This window comes from Ambystoma mexicanum, chromosome 9 (genome assembly GCF_040938575.1).
Source record: "Ambystoma mexicanum isolate Mex_15411 chromosome 9, UKY_AmexF1_1, whole genome shotgun sequence".
In the NCBI taxonomy this organism is placed as follows: domain Eukaryota; kingdom Metazoa; phylum Chordata; class Amphibia; order Caudata; family Ambystomatidae; genus Ambystoma; species Ambystoma mexicanum.
In genome coordinates, this window is record NC_090931.1 from 959,610,106 (window position 1) to 959,635,755 (window position 25,650).

General features: G+C 46.3%; 1 protein-coding gene across 1 annotated transcript in view; it reads right to left on the reverse strand.

Moving 5' to 3' along the window:
* Positions 1-25,650, reverse strand: part of CFAP210 (cilia and flagella associated protein 210) — a 478,304-nt gene that overhangs the window by 87,027 nt on the left and 365,627 nt on the right. Inside the window, exon 8 of the mRNA XM_069616166.1 lies at positions 10,428-10,592. Coding sequence (XP_069472267.1) covers positions 10,428-10,592 — 165 coding nt within the window. The remainder of the gene's footprint in view (positions 1-10,427; positions 10,593-25,650) is intronic.

Below are 25,650 nucleotides of genomic sequence, written 5' to 3' on the forward strand. Positions count from 1 at the left end.
CAATTATAGTCTGCAACCCAGTCAAGGGTTCTCCCCTTGTTATGTGTGGGGAGGGTCACTCTTTGGATAAATCCTAACTCAGATAGGGTGTTGTCAATAAGAGTGGCCTGGGGGTCTTTAGGGCGTTTAAAGCCTAAGTTAAAGTCACCTTAGAGAAGGCTGTGGGAAGTGTTCTTTAGGTTGTTAGTGAGGATGGTTATAAGGTCCTCCTCGAATGAGCATAGAGGGCGGGGGGGTCTGTAGAGTAGATGAATGGTGATGGAATTCTGACTAGAGTTCTCTTTTACTCTTTACAGGACCGCAAGATCCAGAATCCAACACAGCAGCAAACAAACAAAAAGAGGGGTTGGGGAAAGACGCTGACAAAGAAGCTCTCGGTCACATCAACCTCAAGCTCCCAGGCACTAACAGCAGTCTCCTAAGCCAGAGGGAAGACAGGAGACACAGGGGCAACGCCAGCATACCTGGACCATCAAGACTGCACCAACACCCGCAAACAAAAAGGGAGTGGGGCCAGTGCTTAAAGTGGGCCGGGGCCTGCCGGGGCCCCCAAAAAGTGGGGCTGAGCCGGGGCCCTGCCCCACCGCCCGCAACAATGGCAGGATGCATTATCCCGTCGCGGCCGCAGCCGCGACGGGAGAGGCGCCTGCCATGAAGTCAGGTGATCTGACAGAAGTGGTAGCCAACCACAGCGACGCTGTGCCTGGCTGCCACTTCCGTCAGTCATAGTAACTGCATCTGGTAACCCCTCGCACGAGAGGTCACCAGAGGCAGTTACTGTCCCTTTGTTTCCCCAGGTCGCCGAGGCGTGTTTAACCCTCGGCGAACCTGGGGATTCCTTGACATATTTCGAGGTTTATAAAAGATGGCTTTGAAAGTACACATTTCAAGCCATCTTTTATAAAGCTTTGCCGACGGACAATTTTGTCCATAGTCAAAGCTTTATAAAAGACGGCTTGAATTGTGTACTTTCAAAGCCATCTTTTATAAACCCGAAATTTTTAAAAAAGATGGCCTGAAAACTAGGCAAACCGTAGGGTATGCACACAAATATATATAAATGTTATATATTTGGGTGCGTACCTTACTATGGTGTGTGTACTATGCAAGCCATCTTTTCTAAACATATATTTCTATGTTTAGAAAAGATGGCTTGCATAGTACACACACCATAGTAAGGTACGCACACAAATATATAACTTTTATATATATTTATGTGCATACCCTACTGTGTGCCTAGTTTTCAGGCCACGCCCCTCCCACAAGCCACACCCCCAAATGAGGGCCCCCCTCGATTTCTTACCCCACTTAAAGCCCTGTGTGGGGCAATGTTTTTTTAAACTGTGTACTATGATGACGTATCCCCAGAAGAATGCCTAGAATTAGATTGGCCAGAACGGTCTGGGGAAGCAAGGAACCAAAACGAAGGGGGAGCAACCAGAGAACCAGGAGATCATGGTTCACAGAGAAGCCTTTGAATGCCAGCTATATGAATAGTGTTGATTCCTACTGGATCTATGAGGATGTGTTATGGGCAAAGTGCAAGGCTAGGCCTTCTAGGACCCCTGCCCCCGACGATCTTTCGCCTGAGACTATAAAAAAAGAGTGATCTTTGGGCAAGGATTCTAGAGCTACTCTGTGTACCTTTAAAGTCCCTCCTTCATTGCATGAGTCTATAATCATACCTTTATTTTAAAAAAAAAGGGGACCATACCAACCCAGCAAATTATAGACCTATCGCCCAACTTGATGCTACAAGCAAGATATTTACATTATTAATTCTTAAGGATTTGAACATCTGGGTGACTCACCTTGGAATTCTATACCGGTTCCAGGTTGGTTTTAGGGCTTCCTTAGGTACCTCTCTAAATGGCATTATTATGTTGTATATTCTGGAAGAGGTAAAAAGGGGCACTTTGGGTACATCTATGGACATGAGTAGTGCTTTTGATAGAGTGAATCGTAAACTTCTCTCGAACAAAATATTGGCATAACAAATTCCTTCTTTCTTGGTTCAAATTCTTTCTCTTCCGCACTATGGCACCATTATTAAGATTAGGCTCACTAAGGAAGGTATGTTGTCCAGACCTACTGAGACATTTATTGGCCTGATGCAGGGTTGTGTCCTTGCTCTGTAAGAAAGGCATGGTATAAAAGTAAGACAGACACAAGTGATCACAGTTCAAGGGTGTTTATTGAACTTTTATCAGGGGTGTGAAAAACGCCTATCTAACCCTAAATCTACAATGGGAGCAAGCTACGACCATCAAATAATAATAATACAGTCCTAGTGGAGTCTAGTCAAATACAAAGGGCCTATATTAAAAAAAAAAACATATTGCCAATTGTGATGCTGGAAATGCATTGGAGGGACAGGGCCTCCGTATCCTTGTCCTTTACTGCTTTTTATCGTGTGTTCTGTCGTGTTTTCCGCGCAGGAGTTCATGTGGGACTCCTGGCGGTGCAGCTCTCTTTCTTTTGGTTTGGTGAACAGACCCGTGAAATACCCTTATGGCACCCATGGGTGGGGGTACAACCCTGTGCCCCTAGTGTATGTTTTTGGGCACCTGTGGGGGGCCCGCAGAGCAGGGTATGGGCTAGTGGCAGCTCCATGCTGAATTTGACAGGTGCGCAGAGTATCCTCCATTTTGGGATACCCCGGCCCTGCATTGGGATCAGTTGATTCCTGATGGAAAACAAGATGGCCCCGGTGGCCTCTTGCTTTCTATTACCCATTACCTTGTTTTGCCAAAGTCCTGGGAAGCCCTGACTCTGTCCCTTCCCCCTAACTGGCTGTTGGATGGAAGTGCCATATATGGTGTTGTTGTGAAGGCCCAGTCAGGCTAGCTGGAGCCTTCCCGGTGATGTATGTTGTGGGTACCTCCAGTGGTTGGGACCTGGGTGAATAGAGTGTGTGACGAATATGCATTCTGTGTTGTGGGTGTCAGGTATCTGGTGGTTGACACAATGATCGAGACAACCCTGCCCGAAACCGGTATGAATGCAGCTTGGAGTGTTGAATGGCTCGGTACTTGTCCCAATACACATAACATGTTGTGAGTGTCTGGAGAGAAGTGAATGGCCTGAATACCTCGTGTGCCTGATTGGCTACCTGCCTGCATGAATGCCCGTAGTCGTGATTGGATGCTTGAGTGTGACCCAGCGGAATGAATGGGAGATCAACAGTATATCTGGGGACCTCTCACTGCTAGGAATCGTGTTCAGAAGCTGAGGTCCACTACGACGAGTAACTGGATTAACTGACGCTTGACCTTGAAGCCCTGCTGGACGAGAAGAATTGCTGTTGCTCTCCTTCACAATCTGAAAGCTGTTGTGCCTCCAAGGACTGACCCCGAGAGGACCCTGTAAGGCGCCCTCTTCCCGAGCTACGAGGGACCATCGTGCACAGCTCATCTTTGCCAACGCTCCCTGGTAGACAGACCTACGACAGGCTGCCGACCCGATATGGGGACTGCTGCGGAACTCCAAGGAGAAGCACTCGGACTGTTGTCCGCCACTGTTGACGACCGCCGTCGCCGACCGGAGCCGCCGCACTCCCGTTTGCCTAAGAACTTCCATTGATCATCGGACACTCTCTTCTGCATCGTCACCCGCTTGTCTCCCGCTGGAGAAGGCCCGACCGTCGACGCGCCGAGGAGTATCCACCGGTGGGTTTCCCGCCACCTACAGACCGCAGAGACGCCGACGACTCGACACCCTTGCTGGGCCACAGTTCTTCATCATCTCTTTGCGGTCCAGAACTATTGTCATCGAGGTGCCCCGCACGCCTCTTCCTTGCAGGACGCCAATGCTCTGCCGTTGACGAGCACCGCTAGGAACGAAGCAGCCATTTCCCTGCCATAGTTCACCCTGTTCACCGTCGGACGTTCGACGACCCGTGACTCCTGCCTTAAAGGGAGGGCACTCAAGAAGGGCCGTCGATTCCCCGACACCGAACGCCAAGTTCCCCGACACCTCTCGACGATCCGTGGCTCCCGCCTGAAAGGGAGGCACTCAAGAAGGATTGGTCGGTGCATCGTCAGAGAACTCTACTCCACCAGGTACATTGGGGGGGGTAAAACCTTAATAGGAAGAAGTAAGACTATTGAACATTTGGACTGGGCTTGTGCTATATATCGTTATTTACAGGTTGCCCAGGTGGGAGGATCTCCACACAGAACTGTGTCTAGGTAACAGGGCCAGCCTTCTGCCTACTGTTTCAACCATCTTGCGTTCCTTCCTATCTCTATTGCTGGTTTACTCGTTATTGATCTGTGTGACATTTTAACCGTACAGTTGATGCACTTTAATGAGATTTGATAACATTAGTGGTACCAGTCTAGACGTGTATATATTTATCATTATTGACTTCCAAGTACAAAGTGCGTTATTGTGATCGTGTACATACCTTTGAATATTAATTATATAAAGACTGTGTTTTCAGTAATACAGTGTGTGGACATTCCTTTGTGGGGGTTCGGGGACTACACTGTACTTAAGAACCAGCCCGCATCACCTCCTGAGAAGCTAGGCCTTGATTGCTCGTCCATTGCTACCAAATAGAGAATCTTGGCTGGGGTCCTCTGTGCCTTTCCTCTACCATATAGAGAGCGGAAGTACAGACACCCCCTACCGGTCTTTACACCAATCCTTACCGCTATGCTACAAAATAGTGTGGGATAATGTTTACAAAAAGAAAGAAGCGTTCACAAAATAAGTCAGGATGTTTAGGCCGTGGCCTCCCTTCCCCATGTTTTTTAGCACGGGACAAGTCAGGTCACTTGAGCACAGCACACTCCTGCGCTTCTCCGCTACAAGGTCACAGTTCCTTTCACCGACATCAGGGCCTTCTGTGCCGAAGTCTCTTTAGTGCAAAGTCTCTTGCCTCAGCAGACCTGATGTTCCATAAACAATAAAGAAAAGTTCCTTTCTCAATATTCACAAAGGGCAATTTACTCTTCACCCTGGATCCCCCTCAGTCAGGCTCCAATCCTTCTTTCACCATTAGCCTCCCTCAGTCGGGTTCAGACCAACTTCAATTTGTAAGCATCCCCCAGTCGAGTTCACATTTGCCACAACAATCTTCTCAGGTGTGACACTGTTCACCCTAGTTCGCAGGCATCCCTCAGTCGGGTTCACATTTACCACACCAATCTTCTCGGGTGTTGTTCACCCAGGGTCCCCCTCTTCTGAGCTCAGACCCCTTTTCTACAATTAGCCCCCCTCAGCCGGGCTCAGACCAAACTCACTTTACAGACAATCAAAGACTTTCGAATGTGCACAGGATTCAACGTAACCCGCTGCAGGACCACTTCGATTTCACAGTTCAATATATCCTCCGCGCTCAGGAGGGGGGCACCAAACAGAGACCTTGGAATGAGCACTCACGTGGTGCCAGACCACTCTGTATCTGGAACCTATTTCGTTTTCACAAAGGACAATTGTATAACAGTTCTCTTTCTTCATACAATGTTGCAACTTGCAACCTTAAGCACAACACAATCTGGTCTCCTATCAGTTTCTCCAACTCAATGGCTGTGCTGAACTCGTTGTTATGGCTTTGCTGTTGGAGTCAAGGATGGTACCAGAGTGGCAATCGCTTCTCCATGCACTGGCTATCAGTGCGAGAGGGCCCTGTGTATGTTTTCCACATGCTACACCATTCGTCAGCTGCAATTCCCGGTCTTATGTTTCTTTTCCTTGAGACTTTTTGAACGTCGTGGTTCTGGGTTGAGAAGGGCAAGGGTAATTCCCTCAATGTCATCCTCTCTGATATCCCCGCCTTTCTCCTCAGTTTAAACTGGCATCTCAGAATAGCTGCTTCCTTGTGCGTTTGGCCTTGCTCAGAGTGTGCTTTTGTGCTCCGACTTTTATCCGTGCGGGGAAGTGTGATGAAACTCAGGTATGTGTGTAATTATCAATTGCCTGACTCTGCCGGACCCTTGTGTTGGGACATGTCAGGTATATGGCTCTGGTGTTAGACCATTGTCACTCACGATGAACTGCCGGTGAGAAAGTGTTTGTGTTGCAAAAGGGGTGCGGGGTGAGTTTCCAGGTATCCTACCTGGTAGGCTGGGAAAAGGGAGTTATAAGGAAGGGGATACCATGTCTCGCCCTTCGGTGTCCCACTTCCACTCCCGAAGATCTCCCCCCTTCAAGTGATCCTCCCGCATTGGTCCCCCCCAAGAACTGGTTCCAATAGCGATGGCCGTGTCCTGGCCACCTGGATGGCAGATGCCTGGGAACTAGTGGGTGAGACACCTTCAGGTTTCTCACAGCTCCAACCCTATTTAATATATATATAAGAAAAATAGGGGTGAAAGACGTGTGCATTAGGCGGGGTGCCGGTTCCTGGTCACCTGATTTGGTAACATGTTAACACTACAGCTACCAGAATTCCTAGAGACTGAAAGAGCAACTAATTGGTAACAGCTGAATATAAGCACAGCCTCTCTGATTGTTTGTGACAAGAAAGCGCTAGGAGGAGAAGAAAAACAGAGCAAATGAACAGCAGATTGGATCCAACCCTGTTAATACTGGTTCAATTTTTGGGATTTAACCCTGTTAACACTTGTTAATTTGTTTTTGGGATCTAACCCAGTTACTTTTTGCATGAGGTACATTTTGACTGGGAACCGATGAGCGCGCCTCTCCACGCTTTTTTTCTTACAATGTTATGGGAGTCCCGGGCTCCAGAGGCAGCAGCACCGGGTTATTGTGCCCCACTGTAGAGAGCCATATTGATGGTTTTCTTCCCTCCCCCAAATTGGGAAAGACTTGTGCATTAGGAAGGGTGTCTGTTCCTGTTCACCTGATTTGGTAACATGGTAACACTACAGCTACCAGAATCCCTAGAGACTGAAAGAGCAAGTAATTGGTAACAGCTGAATATAAGCACAGCCTCCCTGATGATATTTTGTGACAAGAAAGCGCTAGGAGGAGAAGAAAAACAGAGCAACTGAACAGCAGATGGGATCCAACCCTGTTAATACTTGTTCCATTTTGCCCTTCAAGCCTGTTAATACTTGTTAATTCGTTTTTGGGATCTAACCCAGTTACTTTTTGCATCAGGTACATTTTTACTGGAAACCGGAGTGCGCGCCTTTTTTCTTACTATTTAATATGTACATCTCCGATATTGACAGTCTATGGTCGCAGGCCATCAATTATCCCATGAAGCCTGGCCACATTAAATAGAATTGGTTGGCCTTTGCAGATGAGCTTGTCTTTTTTGACAAGACTCCTATGGGCCTGCAGAGGAAACTAACACTGGTTTCGGAGTATGCCATAAAAAACAATATTTTGGTCAACAGCGCAAAGTCCAACATTTTCATCTATACTACCAAGCCCAAGCCCAAAACTATGCTCTGGGCAGTAGTAGATCAAAGATTGGGCATAGTCTCCTCCATTAGGTATCTATGTATTAATCTGGCTTAAACTATGTCAACGTGTGTGCTCAAAGAAGGTTTGAGAGCTAAGACTAAACCACTGATAGACCAACTAAAAAGATTCACATTAAATTATGCAGATACTCTCTATTACCTTAACTTCGATATTATTTGGCAAAGGTGGGGCCGGTTATAACATACAGTCTAGACACCGTTTTGCTTGATTTAGGTCTTTACTTAAATATACTTCAAGGAATTATTTGGAAGGAAACATTAAGACTCCTCTTGTCTATACTCAATGTGGTTTTGTGCCATGAATTTGGCTTAACATCACTGCAGTATAAGGTTTTATGGAGACAACTGACTATGCTAAAATGATCAGCCCCCTTCAAATTCTTTGTATGCTGATTTAGGTGAGATTTTAGAAGCGGAGCCGGTTCACTCAATGAATTGTTTTAGAGAGCATTAAAGCTTCTGTGCAGAATTAAATCATGTGAAGAGGAGTGTGAAAGGTTGACACAGTGGTTATGACAGTGTATGTTAGAGTGTGTGATAGTAAATGTGAGAGATAGGAGGGAGTGAGAGTGGTGGGCAGAGACATAGATTGGATGGCGAGATTGAGAGTGTAAGAGAGTAGCAGTGACAGCTAAGGGAGAGGAGACAGGTGCGCAGGGGAAGGTTGGCGACAGGAGGGAGCAGTAGGATGAGGGAGTAGATAGAGAGAAGGGGGAGTCTGACAAGACTGGAGGGACAGAGGAGGAGAGAGGTTGCAGACAGGAGGGAGTAGTAGGAGGGGGAGTGTAGAGAGAAAGGAGGGGATAGAGAGGATTAGAGGGGCAGAGAGAGACAGAGGGGGTAAGGGATATTGGAGTTAGGGGGTAGTGATAGGATGGAGAGGGAGAAAGAGAGAGAACCTAGGAAGAGTGGGCTGGGGGAGGGAGGTGAGATGGAAAGAGAGTAGGAGGTGAACAAGGGAAAAACAAGGAGGGACAAGATGAGAGAAGGAATGAAAGAAAGAGTGAGAGGAAAAGAGTGTGTGGGGCCAGGCATCACTGATCACAAAATGAGATTGGGGAATCCTTAGAAAGTCCAGGATGGAGCAAGATAGGCAATGCCTTGGCCTTTACACCATCACCAATAGGTTAGGAGAGTAGGGGTTACTGGTAGCTAGTTTCATTACACCACTGGGGGATAAGGAACCCATGGGAGGTTGAGGGATCCATCCAGGACACCCATTAGTAAGACCAACCTGCAGCCTTCTAAATGTAGAAAAAACTTGAGAAACCAAATACAAACTCTTGAACTGTTTTTCTCAGAGTTTTTATAATTTTAAAGCCATCTGTGACATCAGCCAGTAAGGCTAACGTGCTGTCAGCACCTAAGGCCAAGCAGGGTACCTTGTCACACTCACTATTCACCAATCCTATGTTTCTCCTGTATCTCCTTGATGCTTCAACAAGTAAAAATCTTTCCACTCCTCCTAGGCACACCACTTTCAGACTAAAGCATCACCTCTCCATCCTGTCCACCTTCTACCTTTGTAACCTCTTTAGGACCAGACTTGCTGTTGTCAGGATCATCCTTCTCTTCACATCTCCCCTCTTATTTTCTTCTCTTGATATTCCTCCAAGCCTCACCCTTTTTCTCTACTTGACATTCCTCCTCTTATTTGCGCCTTTCACCCACCTCTACTCCCCACCTAATGTTCCTCCTCGCCTTCTGCTTTCAACCTCCCCCACTCTCTACTTGATGTTCCACCTGTCCTCTTTTCCCTCTTCCACCTCCTACAACACCTATTCTCCACTCTTCCCTTCCTCACCCTCCTCCTCTCTCCCAATCTCCTCTTTTCAGCCTCCTGCCCCTTTTCTCTCTTCCAGCCAATTAAAAATGCTCTCCTTTACTTCTCCACAGACCCACACTCCTAACAGAACACTTATTCTGCTTATGGGAGCCTGACTCCCCCATGGTGGCCTCCCTCTGATCAATGTACTTCACCTGTGGAGATAATTGGGTCCCTGCTGGTTTTGGCTTCTCCGAATGATGTGACTCGTTTCTGAATGACTGCTGATTTCAGGCTTGGGCGCCATCTATGTGTCACTCTCATTCATGAGCAACTCCAACCTCTCTTCTCTAAGCTGTCAGCTGTGGGCAGGGGGCACTGTGAGCAATCTGTGTGGGACTTCCTCCATGCTTTTTCATGTGGTAGGTGTTCTTTCTCTTTTCCCTACCGAGTTCTGTGGACTTGTGCACCACAAGAGTGCCATGGGTTCTAAGATGAAGTGCAAGGCCTTAGCAAGCCAATAACTGGGCAGGGGGTTGCAATACTTGAATGCCACTTAAAGGGATCATACATGGGATAGCGGGTATATAGTGGCTTGGTGGGGATGGCCAGGGGATCTTTCCCACACTGCCCTGGGCCCAGCATCCTGCCATGCCACAGGTGAGTGCATATGGCCCCCTTGGGAGCCCTAACCATAACCCCAAGAGAACGGCAGTAGACTGTCACATTTATCAAGCACATGGTTTGCTAGTCAAGAACCTAGTACCATCATATATAAGCACTGGCAAAGTCAAGTGTTTGTGTTTTCCTTCAGCTGTAATGGCTTCCTTCGATGTCCCTAGAGGAAAGATCATCAAGGCTGGCTGCATGGCTGAAGGGTCACCGTCACAAGATGGGAGTACAGCGGCCCTGCACTCCCATGGTCCCACCCGCTTCCCGGTCTAGCTGGCCTCTTTTCCTGGTGCCTTTCTGTATGTACTCTTTTTTTTAAAATTCACATCCCATACATCCTACTGTTTTGGTTAATGCTCAGCCCAAGGGTCAAAACAAATGATAGTACTAAATTGCCACCATGAGCCAAAACGTTATAGTCTCACGTTAAGCCAACACTAAAAACATCTAATACAAGCATTCCCTTTTCCCCCTTCAGTTGATCACCTGGATTCTAAAACCACTGCTGTATTGCCAACCCAATATTGATGTATGGAAGAGAATCTTGATTCACTAGATTCCAGGATATAGCTATTTCCAGTAATTACCATTTGCTGGATCTGGACCTTTTGTGTCTTCTTACTTTCCTGCTCAGCTCTTAGAACTTTTTCTTTGTTGTGGACCATAAACACTTGAGCTGCTTCTTGTATGGCATAACGTTCTTGGAGACCCTTTAATTGTTCTTCTTTTTCTTTCTCTTCTTTTCTCTTTATCTGAAGGTGTAGGAAACACATAGCCAAACAATAGTTAACCTCCTGGCACACGTAGAAAAATACATTAACAGCCAAGCAAATACACAAAATGATCAGCAGCACAAGATAAAGTAGAGAAAAATATAAATTAATTTGAATTCTAAGTAACACAAAGCCCAGCAGTAAGGTCAGCATAACATCAGGAGATACAGTAATATTTTTCAACATTTGGAATAACGTGACATCAGGCACGCGTGTCCCCTCTCCCACACTCTTACCGAGATTCCAACAAGAGGCATAGCTAGGAGCGTGTAACAAGTGGGGCTTGGAGCTAATCTAGTAGGGCCCACCCTATGGGGAGCTCAAAGAGGGAATGGGGCTTGTTTTGCCCCTGGCTGAATGCGCAGAAGTGACCGAGCACAGCGAGGGAGTGTGAACCTATCAACGAGGCTCAGAGGGTTCTCTCTCCCCCTCCCTCAAGAAATTCTTTGAAATTATGGGTTAAAATGGTGCATTTTACAGTACAATTTCTGTGATAAATTAGGTAAAAAGCCACACATTTTACAATGAATTGTGTAGTGTAAGACATGAAAAAGCCCATGAGATGCCAAGACACCAACAATGCACAGAATAATTTTCCAATGCATATTTTCACAATGCTTATATGCCCGTACTCTGCAAGTGTAGACACATTTTCATACTGATTGTGCCCACACATGTCTATTCTGGTGCACCTATATATGCCAGTATACCCACCTAAGAAAATACTCCTGTTGGATTTGCCTTATTGCCAGTAAAACAAAAAGCCATGCAACGGTAAGAAATAAATGCCCTTCTCCCATATAGGAACACTCATGTTGTATTTGTCCGATAACGCCAGTAAACAATGTCATGCCACAGTAAGAAAACATTGCCTTGAGGGCTGCACAAATGTCTCACCGCTCCTGTGTGTAAGAACCCCTATGTTGGCTTTGACCTTAACAGCAGTAAAACAATGCTATGCCACAGTAAGGAAACATGCCAGTCCCTCCCCCATGTAAGAACACCCATCATGTTTGCTTTGACCTTAAAGTGAGTACACAATTCCATACCACAGTAGTACTCAGCCAGTCCCCTTGTTGTATTGCCCCAGCCCAAATATACACATACACCCAGATATACACACACACAGCTATAAACATGCAGATGTACACACACAGATATACACAAATACATGCATCCATGTACACAGATATAGACGCACATATATATATATATACACATATATAATAATAATAATAATAATTTGGCATTTATATAGTGCTACGAACCCTCAGGTATCTGAGCGCTGCTTATGATTACCCACGGTGTGTGGTGCTCATTTATCAACCTCTGAAGGATGAAAGGCTGAGTTTGGCCCTGCCGGGATTCGAACCTGCGTTAGCAAGCTCTGCACGGATGTCAAAGCGAGCGCTCTACTCGCTGTGCCACTTGACCGGCTACATATACAGTGTAACAGCGGGCCAAAGTGCAGGTTTTCATTAACACAGTAGGGCCACTATATATCCTAAGGCATTAGCTCCCTCTAATGGTGACAACAGGCGAAGCTATACAAATTGGCATCGTCTCTATAAATCCTAAGCAACAGCTCCCTCTAGCGGTGACAACAGGTACTGTATTGGACAAACATACAGGGACAAACATACATCTGGCCTTTTATTATATTGTTAGATATACACACACACAGAGATACAAACATATATACAGAGATAAATGCAAAAACAACACACACATGCGCACGCACACACCCACATACACATCACCCACCAGTCACACACCCATACAACTTCTCTGTCATTCACACAAGTATCCAGAGCATTCACACATGTCATTGCACCCATGTTCACCATGCGCACTGCATTCCTTCGAATGTGTGCACTTACAGACACACCCTTGCAAACATACATGCATCTTATACGTACATATGCATGCATACATATCTTATTATTATTATTATTATTATACATGCAATCCTCGAACAACCACACAAGCATAAACAAACTAAATCGCTTTTATTACCTTACCTGTTTCCCTAGACTCACCACTGCCTCTTCAGCTGCTCCATAGGACTCAGGCTTATGCACTCCATGTGCACAGGAAGCAGGGAGAGCCTCCTGGTTACTGAAATGCGCAGTGCGGGAGCCCAAGAGCGACCCCTGTTGCCCAGTCTGCAGGGGGAAGTCTGTAAATGCCCACTCAGTGCTGCACACTGAGTGGAATAAAGACAGGCGCAAAACTATCTATGAAACATTGAGAAAGTCTGTGAAAGACTCAAAATGCATTGCCGGGGCGTGGCTTGGTGCCAAGCATAATGGCTGCTTAGAAGCTCAGCTTCTGCGCCGCCATTATTTTATCGATGCCAGATGGTGGTGTATGAGCTGTTGGAGGGTTGGTGAAGAATCTATGAGTAGAACACCAATAGTGCCTAATGAGAAGTTTGGCATGCCGCTCTCCTCCCTCTTTCGGGTGAGTGTCTAGGGACATTGCAGCAGAGTGGTACGGAGACAGCAGATCCATGTCTGATGGGATCGGCCCCTTCCTCCTGTGGTGGACTAGTGAGAGGAAGTACGCAACAGTTGAGATGAACGCCTCCCCCGCTTAAAGATTATATTCTCCCTGTGATAAGTATGCAGTGTGGGTTCCTCCACAGTTTACAAAACGTATTCAACAGACTTTATTCATATTTCAACAAAAAGGTGGATGACTCGAGCATGGCAGAATCGATCCGCCATGGCCCTAAAGCACATACTCCTGACATTATCATGATGTTTCACTCCTACAGCATAAAAGGAGATATTTTGTGGGCTTCCAGAGACAAGGCACCCATCAACTATCAAGGCAAACAACCACCCATTTTCCAGGACATTGCGATTCTTACTCTGCAGAAGAGACAATCTTTCCGAATGATGACAGAGAAGACAGGCAGAGGTGAGGGACAAATGGACCTCCCCTTTTGGTATACTATTCACCTTGGAAGAGAAGCACGTTTGTTGCATCATTGTTGAAGAAGCAACAAGGATCCCTGGTATTGCATTGAAACAAGAAGCCAGCGCAGAACAAGCCGAGACCAGATGAAAGAAAATCCCACCCCATACCAAATCAAACGGAAGTGGAGCTATGAATAGGAACCAGACACAGATCCCATGGGCACTGACTACAGTTTAAATGCACTCGGCTAAACTATAGGCGGTGGGTATGCCCCATAACTCATTGAGGATCCGTATGAAGCATGCTTCCAAAAGCAACAGCTGGTATGACTCCGACCTAGCCGCTCTGAAACGCAAGTGCAGAGCTGCTGAACGGAAGTGGCAGGCATCAAGCACATCCACTGACAAATTGGCCTGTTGCCTTCTCCAAAGGCACTACCGTCTCTGCATCCGCTCCAAGTCCATCCATATCCAAGTCTGCATCTCTGAAGCCACCAACAACACGGTTGAACTTTTCAAAATCTGTAAGGAACTTGCCAATCCTACTGCAGTCTCCACCTCTCCTCTTCCTTCCCAGGCCCTCTGTACTGCCCTGACCTACCATTTCACTACCAAAACCCAGGGCAATCTGTCCTCACTCTCCTATAACCCCGTCCAATCTCCCCCATCTGCTCTCAAGCCTCCCTTGGCCCCCCGCTTGCCCCCCTATACATTCATCCTTCTCGCCCATAGCACCAGATGAGGTTTCTAAAGCTGTCCCCTCTATGAAAATCTCCTCCAAACAGGTGCTCCCCTGCTTCTCCAGAACTAGCAAGGACAACATCTCCACATTCACTCCTGCTGTGACCGATTTCTGTAACCATTCCTTTGCCACTGGCTCTTTCCTACTTTCCCTCAATCAATCACCTGTGCACCCTCTCCTAAAAAAAACTGTCAGCAGACCAATACTGCCCGGGTAGCTACTGCCCTATCTCCACTAGCCCCTTCCTGGGCAACCTCTTGGAGAAGTTTGTAATTTCCCAACTGACCCACCACACGGAATCCATTGACTGCCTCCATGACCACCAGTGTGGCTCCAGAGCACCCAGAGGCACAAACTGCTCTCCTGAACACCCGTGAAGTCCTGCTCTCAAACCTTGATTCTAACTCCCCCTCTGTCTGCATCCTCCTTGATCGCTCCTCTGCCTTTGACATGGTCAATCATGCCACCCTCTTAAAGCGGCTCCACAATACTCTTGGTATCACAGACATTGTACTGGATTGGTTGACCTCCTTCCTTTCTAATTGACCTTCCCAGATGCAACTGGACCCCTTCCTCTCCTCCACCTCTCACTATATCTGCGGTGTCCCTCAGGGCTCTATACTATCGCTGTGGATCTTCAGCATCTATCTTGCCCCTTTGTTCCACTTGATTTCCTCCTTTTCTCCTCATTTCCAGTGTTATGCTGATGACAGTAAGCTCTCCTTCAAGCTCACCCCCTACCACCTCTCTGGCCACCTTCCTTGAGCCCCCTCCCTGCACCATCTAGTGAGGCAAAAAACCTTGAGGGTCCTATTTAAGACCCTTTGTCTGTTTTTTTAATGTATCCATCGCTTGGCAACTGCCCATCTTGCTTCAATAATTGCAGTCTACCACCCAAATCGGACACTTCGATACTTGGGACAATGTATTTTGGTTGTTTCACCATCTAGATCTGTCTCTTGGGGCCGCAGACCTGGAATATGTTGCCAATTGACTTACGAAAAAATTACTCTCTCTGTATCGTCAGGAAAAGGCTAAAAACCTACCTCTTTGAATAACGTTGTGTGGCGATGACTCCGCTTTTTGCTCAATTACTTTTATCATTTGTATCCAGATGCAGAGCCTGCTTTGTTCCGTGGGATCTGCGCTATGCAAATTAAAAAAATCGAATCAAATGGATATTCACAGTTTCTTGCAGACGAAAACACCTACTTGTTCTCTCTTCATATAAGTCTTTGCAGGGTATGCCTAAAAAGGTAATGTTGGGATGTTCTTTAGGGAGTTCCCCAGTCCTTGTCCCCAATGGGGGAGTCTCTGCTTGTGAGGTCCTGCTTGTCTCTACCCCTAGGGAAGGGTTTGTGGAGCAGCAACACCTCCCTAAACTCACAGGGCGGGAGCTCCCCTGTGGGGAGAAGGGACAAATTCCCATGATCCGTCACAGTACATTAATACTCCCTGCAGCATCCCACTCACCTGGGTTAAGGTGGAATGGTGGGTATTTAGCATTAAAGTCCTCAGTAATAAAAATGAGGCACATTTGTGGGCGTTACCCATTCTTCCAAATCGATCCAAATCGATCATCAAGTGCTAAATAAAAGCTATCGTTTTTGAATGATTCAGGGGCCAAAGATATATATATTAACAGAATTTCCTAGAGGGCTTCTTTTATTCCTTTACATTTTATATTGCTGGTCAAATAATATTTGCTTTTGTGCATGCAATGTTATCCCATGAATTGAGACCTGTTTACGCAGCCGTAAACAGACCGCCCCAACGTCTCCTCACCTTTCCCTTATAGGCTGATTTTTCATAAGAGTGAAGCCATCAATAACTGAGTTCCACAATCCCAGGTTCCATGAAAAATAAATTCAAGGAAGAGTCCATGGACCTAACGTGAGAAAAGCCTTGGGTGTTACATGAAAGGTAACATAACAATGAGCTGAGGTGTCTATGGACACAGAATGAGGTGTGACACAGACACCATATTCAAAGTTCAAACAAATGCTCTTTATGAACTCACATGTCCGGATGGTGTAAGGCCTAATTTGCCCTATACAAAGGTGTGATTTCCCTACCTTAATAAACTAAGGATAGTCGGAGTCAGTAAGTTCAACTTAAAAGTCAGTCTGTGTCCAAAAACCTATACTTACCATCACAACTAAAGCTAAACAATGGGCCTAATTATGACCCTGGCACTCTGGGAACAACGGTACCGGTATGCATGCTGGTACCGCAGATCCCGGACCGCCATACTACGTGTTGTGGTTGCGGGTGCCTGTCAGCCCGCAAGGTTTTTCCCGGCGGGCTGACCGGCACCCGCGAGCCCAGCATGTCGGATGTACCAGCACACCTCTGAATGTGCCGGTGCATCCGACGTCCCCATCCCCATTCAGCCCTATGGGGCAGAATGGGGATGAAGAGGCCCTTGATTCCGGCACCCGAAAAGTAGCGGGCCGGCCTAACTTGGCATGATCCGGTTCTTGCCCATTCACGGGTGCCAGAAAAAATGCAACTCCGATTTTGGCATGGCTACCGTCAGAGTTGTAATGAGGCCCAAAGTGTAAGGATGTCAGCAACAAAAGAAACAGTGTTCAAACTAAAGGTTCTGAGCTTCTTCCAACTCCTGGCTTGCCATGGGCTCCCTTCCCCAAGTTCAAGACAGTTCCACCAAATGGCCTTGGGGTTCCCTTCCCCAATTTCAACACAGTTCCACAAAAGGGTTTCGGGGTTCCCTTCCCCAAGTTCAACACAGTTCCACAGAATGGTCTTGGGTTCCCTTCCCCAATTCAAACTATTCAGTTAACTTCAAACAAAGAGATTCTTCCACTTTCACCAGGTTCAATGTTCTCACATGCAGTTCACAAGGGGTTCCTCCACCATTCAACAGGCAGGCCAGCCCCTCTTGTTGACCCAGGATTTTGAAGCACAAGTTTCCTTAATGGTGCACAAGTTTCAATGCCTGAGGGTTCCCTTCCCCAAGCTTCAAGATATTTCAAACTGTGATGTGGTTTCCCTGGTCTAGGTGCAGTTGTTGGACCACACGGTCCACCCGTTACAGATCGCGCAACCGGTACCCCTGTTTGGCATCCTTTTCCCCAACATCACAATGTTCCTTAATCTTACTCTTTGAATCGGGCTTTCACAAAGTTTATCTGGGTTCGGCCAACCGTTGTTTCTCAATGCTTTCCACTGATTTTGGCCCACACTGGTTTCCCAACGCTTTCACTGCCTCTTGCCACTTATTTGATTCACAATGCTTTTCTCTGGCCACTACTGATTTCGCACTGCTTTTCACTGGCGCTTGCCACTACTAGTTCCACAATGCTTTTCACTCTAAAGGTGGGTATTCAAAACAAACTGGATTTCATAGTTTAACAGTCTATGCGGGCTCAACAGCCCCCTTGCCATGTTCGGGGCCCCTTCACTAGGTGTACTCACCCGCTGTAGCCTACGGTGGTTCTGCGTATTTCCAGTCTCAAATGGGTCGATTTCTCCATGCAGCGTCCTGCGACTCTGGTGGGCTGGTGTTCGGCAGCTTTGCTGCGTCCTGACCAGTAGGCTGTCAGCAACTCGAGCTGTCTCTCACAGGCCCTCCAGCTTCCGTCTGTGTCGCACCGGCAGAACTGATGGACTCTTCGACCTTGTTCATCGACTCTTCGCCTTGCTTCCGCTGCTCAAGCTCTGCACTCTCCGGTCCTTTGACACACTGCTTGCCTTCTCTCGCACCACCAGTTGTAGTTCCGGCTCTTCCAGCTGGCTTCTGCCACTCCCCTTCATCATCTTCCTAGGTTTTGTGGATTTTAAAGTCCCCGCCAGGCTGATTGGTCTTTTGACAACTAGACCGCTCAGTTTTCTGACTGCAGTCCTTTCTCCATGTTGTTTGTGTTGTCCTCTTCCTTGTCTCAGTACCAAAGTGGTGTTTGGTACTCTTCTTCGTCCCAGTACTAAAGTGGTGTATGTATGACAGTCATTGGGAAAATAGGGATGAGTCTGACAATATCCTTAAAGGCCTGGGGAATGTTGTCCTACCTATGAAAGGGAAATGGGGGACACCATGTCTCATCTGTGGGGTCTTCTTCCTCTATCCCCAAGCGTGCCCCACCAAGGTGATCTTCCTTTGCATATCCACCCCCAAGATTAGGATCCAATAGCAATGGCCTTTCCCTGGCCACCTGGCAAGAGGGTAATGGGGAACAAGATGTGAGGACGCCCTTCGATTCCTCACAGAGGTCAGGATGTAAGACAGATGGTAACTAGCACCAGTCTTTCGACAAATCCTTTGGGCTTTGTGCCTTACATAACTACCTTGCATAACTGATCTAGATGTCAATGCATCTCCCTGACAGCATACTTTTAGCTTTACTTGTTGTTCCTCACTCCTTTCACTTCTGCTGTTAATTCTAGGTACTCCTTTTAATTCAAATCTTTTCTCATTTCCACGATCCTGGCACACAGTCACATAATAGCCCATCTTAAATATGCCAACTCTTTGGTAGTATACTAAGCATGTCACTAACAATGATTTAAAGTTCACTTGTGTAACACAAGAAGTCATGAATCTCAATGTCATCCACATCTGATGAGGTAACTACCATCAGCATGGGGACTTCATGATGCAAGTTCTCTATATTTACGCTACTGTCAGGGTCAGGGCACTCACCACTGAAGATAGTTTCTATAATTTGTGTCCTAGCTAGCAGTGGTTCCTTGCTGACATTCAAAGTCACCTCAGGTCTTCGTTTCTGAAGAACCTTCTGCATCCTTTTCCCGTTGCATGCATCCTGGCACTTATGATATGATATGGCATTTATAACGTGCCTATACACAAGTGTTTCAAGGCTCTGGTACATTGTACCCGCCATTAATTTTGCTGTTCTGCTCCTCTGCGTTCTCCTGGAATGGGAGCAGAGTCAGGTGGGTTGATTGATTGTGGGCTGGAGATTGTAATGTTCTCTTGTCCGTTCAATCAATCAATCATGTTTATTTGGAAACATGTTCCATAAAACATTCACAGCATAACCAACATACATAAACCTATGAAATGTTAAAACACATGGGAGAATAAAACTCAGGAAAGTACAACATACAGACAAAAGAATGAATCTTACAACAAAAAGCATAACTGTTCACTACAATACCAATACAACATGGCCATGAGTGTACATGGTTGGTTGCTCCTAAATCATGCATATCTCAGAATGAGAATAAACACAAGGACAATGCTGCAGGCATGTGTACACTGGCCTTAAGTGCTAGAAATGGATTAATCCTATGCCCTATATCTGGTCCCTTACATTTATTACGTATATTTGTATTCTTCTTGTTGACCAATTGTGGAGATTTACTAATGAGAGCAACACATTTCTTGCGTTCTTATTTCTGGTTGGTGTCTCATGCCTCAAGCTTTAAGATTTTTGTTCTGCTTCTTGGAGTTTCCACCACACGGTTTTGCACTTTTATGTTTTTGCATTGTTTTTTCTCCAATTCCAGCATTACTGATCTTATTACCTCAACTCAACCTAGTCAAGGGGAAGGGTGGGGTACAATGCTTTGTTGAATTAGCACCATCAATCATCTGATTCAGTAAGACCCCATATTAGTCGGATGTTGAAGACATTAAATCCACCCCCTCCATCATGAATTCTTCTGCAGGGTGGTATGTAAAACTCACCCATTACCCCGGGAATGCCCTTGTCAAACAACCAGAATGTGGCTGAGACTTTATGTACCTTTTTAACCTTACCAAAATCATAACATATGCCTCAATGTGCCTATGCACAACACTCTTTAGCACATACAGGAAATTCTTAAACCCATAGCAAACACTTTACTTGTAGAGTTATAGAATCATATCAGTACATATTTTGTTTCTCTTATTCTGGTAGATATTGATATATTAGGAATCAAGTCCCATACTGCCATCATGTCTGCCTTTTCTGTTTCAGTATTTAAATCATGTGACCATATTACAGCTAGGGACATAGATCTGGATCTGTTGTTTATTTAATTTAATTTATTTTTTACATTTGTAGAGCACTCTACAGCCCTAGGGCATTGAGGCGCTCAAAACGGAGCGTAAGAAGGCTTATTTAAGGGTTACAAGAAGCTGCCCAACAAGTGGTCTGGAAGTTACAGGTTACATACAGGTTGGTACCTATTGTATAGTAACAGCTTATATACAGGTTTAACGTTGGGAAATTGATCATCTGGCTCTTTTATTAATTCTTCCCAAGTTAGTTTCCCTGTAAAAACTGATGGGTCATCTCTGTCTTGTATGTTTTTTTTCAGTCCTCTCTGTGTCAAGCAATTCAATGTAATCAAAATATTCTTCTCACATAAGGAATCAAATCGGATCTAGGTCTGCCCTTTGTGAGAAACCTGAAGGTGTCTCACTCACTAGTCCCCGGGGATCTGTCATCCAGGTGTCCAGGACACGACCATCGCTATTGGATCCAGTTCCTGGGGGTGCACCAGTGTGGGAGGATCATCTGGATGAGGGGTCTTCAGGGAGTGGAAGTAGGACGCCAAAGGGTGAGACGCGGTATCCCCTTCCTTATGTCACCTTTTCCCCTGTCCTGCCAAATAGGATACATGGAAATTCTACCCCCGCCTCATTTTCCTACATGAACCCTTTCTCACACTGTGAATGACAATGGACTAAGACCCGTGCCATTTACCTGACATGTACCACCACAAGGGTCAGGCAGAGCCAGGCAATTGATGGCAACTACTCACACCTGACCGTCCTTTCCCTTTCCCATCGGGATAAAGGCAGATCACACTCTGAGCAAGGCCGAATGCACGAGGAAGCAGCTATTCCAGGATGGCAGTTCAAATGGAGGAGAAAGGCGGCGAGAGCTGAAAGGACATCAAGGAGGAAGTTGCCCTTGCCCTTTTCAAACAAGACCTGCAAAGCCTCCAACAAAGGAAAAATTGCAGCTGGTGAATGGTGTGACGGACGTCAGCGGTACGTGGTACCCTCCTGCACTGATAGCCAGGGCGGGGAGACATGGTTGCCATCGAGGTACCGTTCTTGACTCAAGAGGCCAAGGAAACCACAACTAGTTTGGCACAGCCGGTGAGTCGGAAGATGCTGATAGTGGACCGGACTGTGTGAGGCTCAAGGTTGCAGTAACAACTTTAAGAGAAATATCCAGAGGTCTTTTTGTGAACGAACAAGTACCAAGATGCTATAGAGAAGGCCGGCGTGAAGTGTCAACGTGTTCATACAAGGGTCGAGCCAAACTCTTTGTACAATCGAAAGTCCTTAACACGTTGCAGAAGTTATGAGTATTGTAAAATTGTGAACCCAAGGGGAGGGAATTGTAAAACAGGCATTTGCGCCCGGCTGAGGGGAATGCAGAGCAAACAATGAGTTTGTAAAACCTGCACTTGCCATCGGGTAACAGAGTGACCCAGCGAGACGAGGTCGCCCTTCGGAAGTCTGTTTAAATTGCAAGTGCTCTGGGAGGTTGACCCTGAGAGAAGGATCAGAGCCCGAATGAGTGGGATCCAAGGGTGAAGGGTAATCACCCAAAGTAAAGACTGATCGAAGGAACTTTTGTTTTGTTGATTTGACATATCAGGCCCTCTTAAGTAAGAGAATATCTATGAGAAGAGACTTGGGCACAGAAGGCCCTGATATAGAGAAAAGGAACTGTAATCTTGTGCCAGAGAAAGTCAGGAGTGTGCTGTGCTCAAGAGTCCCACCTTGTCCCGTGCTAAAAACGTGGGGAAGGGAGACTCTGGCCATAACATCTTACTTATCATTTTGTGAACACTTCTTTCTTTTATTGTGAACACTATCCCACCCTATTTTGTAACATAACGGTAAGGATTGGCAATAGTTTTTTTTAGTATAGGGCCTTTTATTTGACTAGACTCCACTAGGACTGTATTATTATTATTTTATGGTCGTATGCTCCCATCTTAAATTTAGCTTTAATTAGGCATTTATCTCACCCATTCTACAGTTTAATAGACACCCTTGAACTGTGATCACTTGTGTCTGTCTTACTTTGATACCATCCCTTCCTTACACCATCAAATAAATCCTTAATAGGTAAACATTTAATGCTATCAGGAAAAGTAATACAATCATTTCCTGTCTTCATTGAGTGTCAGACCCAATGTTGGAGTAATAAAAGATTGCTCAGTTGATTAAACCAAGTGCCCCATGATCTCCAGCATTTAAGGGTGAAACATATAGTGATCACGTGTAATGTATAACTCTTTGGGATGAAATTCCAAGGTAAGCATAGCACATGTATTAGACTGCAGAGAGATATCCTCTTCCTTAATTTTCTTCCAATTGAGAATTTACCATTGTGTACCTATACTAGGTTTAGCAGATCTATGTTATAACTTTCAATCTGGGCAGGCAAGTCTGTGGAGTAGTTTATTTGCTTTCAGAATTGTATTTGACTATTTCTGTTGTTTTTAATCACGATTTTAAAGAAAAGCACTCCACGCCTCAACTCTACCATCATCACTTTTTCATAGAAACAAGTGGTGCCCATTTAGATATACGATCAGGCAGTGACCACTGCTCTCACCTGCCCCCACCCCATGGTGCTACATTAAAAATATGCACCCTTTACTGAGTCAGAGCCAACGGCTGCAATATCTCTGATAACTCTTTCAGCTCTGTAGAAGGCTGTGTACGCCCCACTTCCTGCAACACTTCACAGATTTGTGGCTCCAGCTCCTCAGCCGTTGTCGAAGCAGTTGCAACTAGTGTGAGGTAAGCAGGATGGTGTTCATGATCCTCCACACACTCTCAGCATCTGATCTTCAGATTTTGGGCACACACTGAAGTGGGGTCAAAAAAACACGAAAGTGCATAAGGCGCACAAGGGATAAACATGGGAATGAGAAGGAGCGAAAAGTGTGTAGCTGAACATCATGCAAGAAGCAAGCCACACCAGTACAGCAGCTAGTCCTCCTACTGCACTTGCACAATGGCTGCTTTTGAGACAGGCTTCATTATTTGCTTTGGACACAAGTAGCATAAAGGAGGCTGCGTGGAAAATATAGTTGAAATAACTCTTGATCTGCTTTGTGTACATTGAACATGGAAGCTGGGGGAGTGCTGGTAGAATGTACTGGGTTCAGGTTCAAATAGCTCAACTCAAAACAGCTAATCTGAAAAGAGAGAATAAATATAGTGCACTTCATGGTGGTGATCCTTGGGATTCCCCCTTTCCTACTACGTAATCCACCTCCTGTCTGCCCTGTACCCAGGAGGCAGCAAGTAGTATGCAGTATGTGTGCATGGCTAAACGCTGCAATACAAAAGGCAGCCGAGATCCTGCACACACTTGAGTGCGGACCCAAATCTGTGAACCTCATTCTCGCGGCTCCTTCACATGCCTGAGGGAGAAATAACAGCAGTCTCTGAAGTAAAGGTGCACTCTGTAGGTAAGAAAATCAGTGGAGCAATCCATATTATATATTTTTTTTTGTACTTGTTTTTATTGTTCATGCAAGATCAAACATTCATGTTAACAGTGCATGAATATAATTTTCCAAATAAAATACATTTCTCTGTCTCCATTGCATCTTTGCATTCTCGATATATGTATTCTTTCCCTTTTATTGTCCCCTTAACCCCCCCTCACCACCCCCATTTCCTCCCCACTCTTTCCCCCCACCGCCCATTTCTTTCCGGTTGCTGTACATCTCATGGGTTTGAACTTTGGGTCGGCTCAGTCCATCTCTTCCTCCCCCCCTCCCTTAAACTGTACCCTTCCTCCTCGTAGGGGTAACTGCCAGGTGACATCATCGCTTCAGAGTCAAACCTTTGGCTGGGATCCCTGAGTCAGTGAGCGGGGCGTATTTACTGAGGAACAGGGTCCACTCCATCGCTCTGGATGGTTTTTGGTCATGAAGTGCACCAGTGAAATGTTTCATGTCATAGATGTTTCTCACTTTCCCCACCCAGTGATGTTCAGTTGGCAGGTTTGGCTGTTTCCAGCATTTTGCTATACATGCGTGTGCTGCTAGCGGGAGCCATCTCCAGTCCTCATCACTTACTTCTTTGCCAAAGAGAACCAGGAGTGGCTCCAGCCTCCTCTCAATCCCGTCTCTGGCCTTTATCAACCACAGGACATCCCTCCAGTAATTCTGCATCTTGGGGCAGGCCCACTACATGTGCCAGCAGTCTGCTTTCTACCCGCATTCCCATCAGCACGTTGGACTAATTACTGGGAACATCTTAGAGATGTGGACGGGACCTATTGCCACCTATATAGCAGTTTAATGCTGTGCAGTTTGTATTGGCACGCAAGTGAGGTGTGGTGGGCGTTAGTGCACAGAGCTTTCCATTGGAGTTCCTCAAATTCCACCCCCAAGTCTCTTTCCAAGCTTTTCGTATATGTTTCTAGCTCTGCTTTACATGCAGCGAGTAGTGACTGGTACAGCCTAGAGATCAGGCCCCCTGTGGGCATTGCATTGCTAAGTATGGTCTCAGTGGGTGATAGGTCTCTTTGGAGTGGATCCTTGCACTTCGGGGAGCGCAATGCCCATTTTAAATGCAGATATTTAAATACCGGGAGCACCCCTATGTGCAGGCTTTCTTCCAGGAACCCCAGCTCCGCATATTCTGTCCCCTATACTACCTGTGCTACCCTCTAAAGGCCCGCCTCATACCAGTCCTGGAACCGAAGCGGGTCCTGTTTGTCGTCCCGTATCGGGGGCACCCATATGTTGGGACTCCTGCCATTTTGTTTTTTGCTCTCCAAAGCTCCTGCAATGGGCCGAGAACCGTCTGAGTGCATACTTTGCACGGAACTGTGGATCATGGGACCCACGGCCAACCCTTACCTTCACTGGGTGTAGGAAATAATTCTCGACGTTTACCCATTGCTAATTGCCTTCTACTCTTAGGTGTGGGACTAGCGCTCTGAAATGTGCTGCTCTGTGGCATACTCACATGCCAGTAGCCCAAACCCTTCTTTGTCCTGGGCTGTATTGGAATGATGTAAGCTTGCGCCCTTCCCATAGAAACCTGTTACTCATACTTGTCAACTCTCTGAAGTGCTCATCTGGTATTGCTTGCAGTAGCATTTGGTAGAAATATAGGACTTTTAGATGCAGGGTCATTTTTTCCATTGAGTCTCCCTAGCCAGGACAGTGTGAGTCGCGACCGCGCTTCCATGGCTGAGAATAGCTTATGCAGCAGCGGGAGGCATTTTGCTTTGTACAGATCTGCTAGGCTTCTCGTGATCCACACACCCAGGCATTTAATCTTTCACCTCTCTGTTGGAATCTCCAGCTCTTCTAAGTCATCGACTGGCATCTACTCCTCTCTCCTACATGGGAACAGGGTGGATTTGGCAGTGTTGACCTTAAATTCCGACACCCTTCCGTA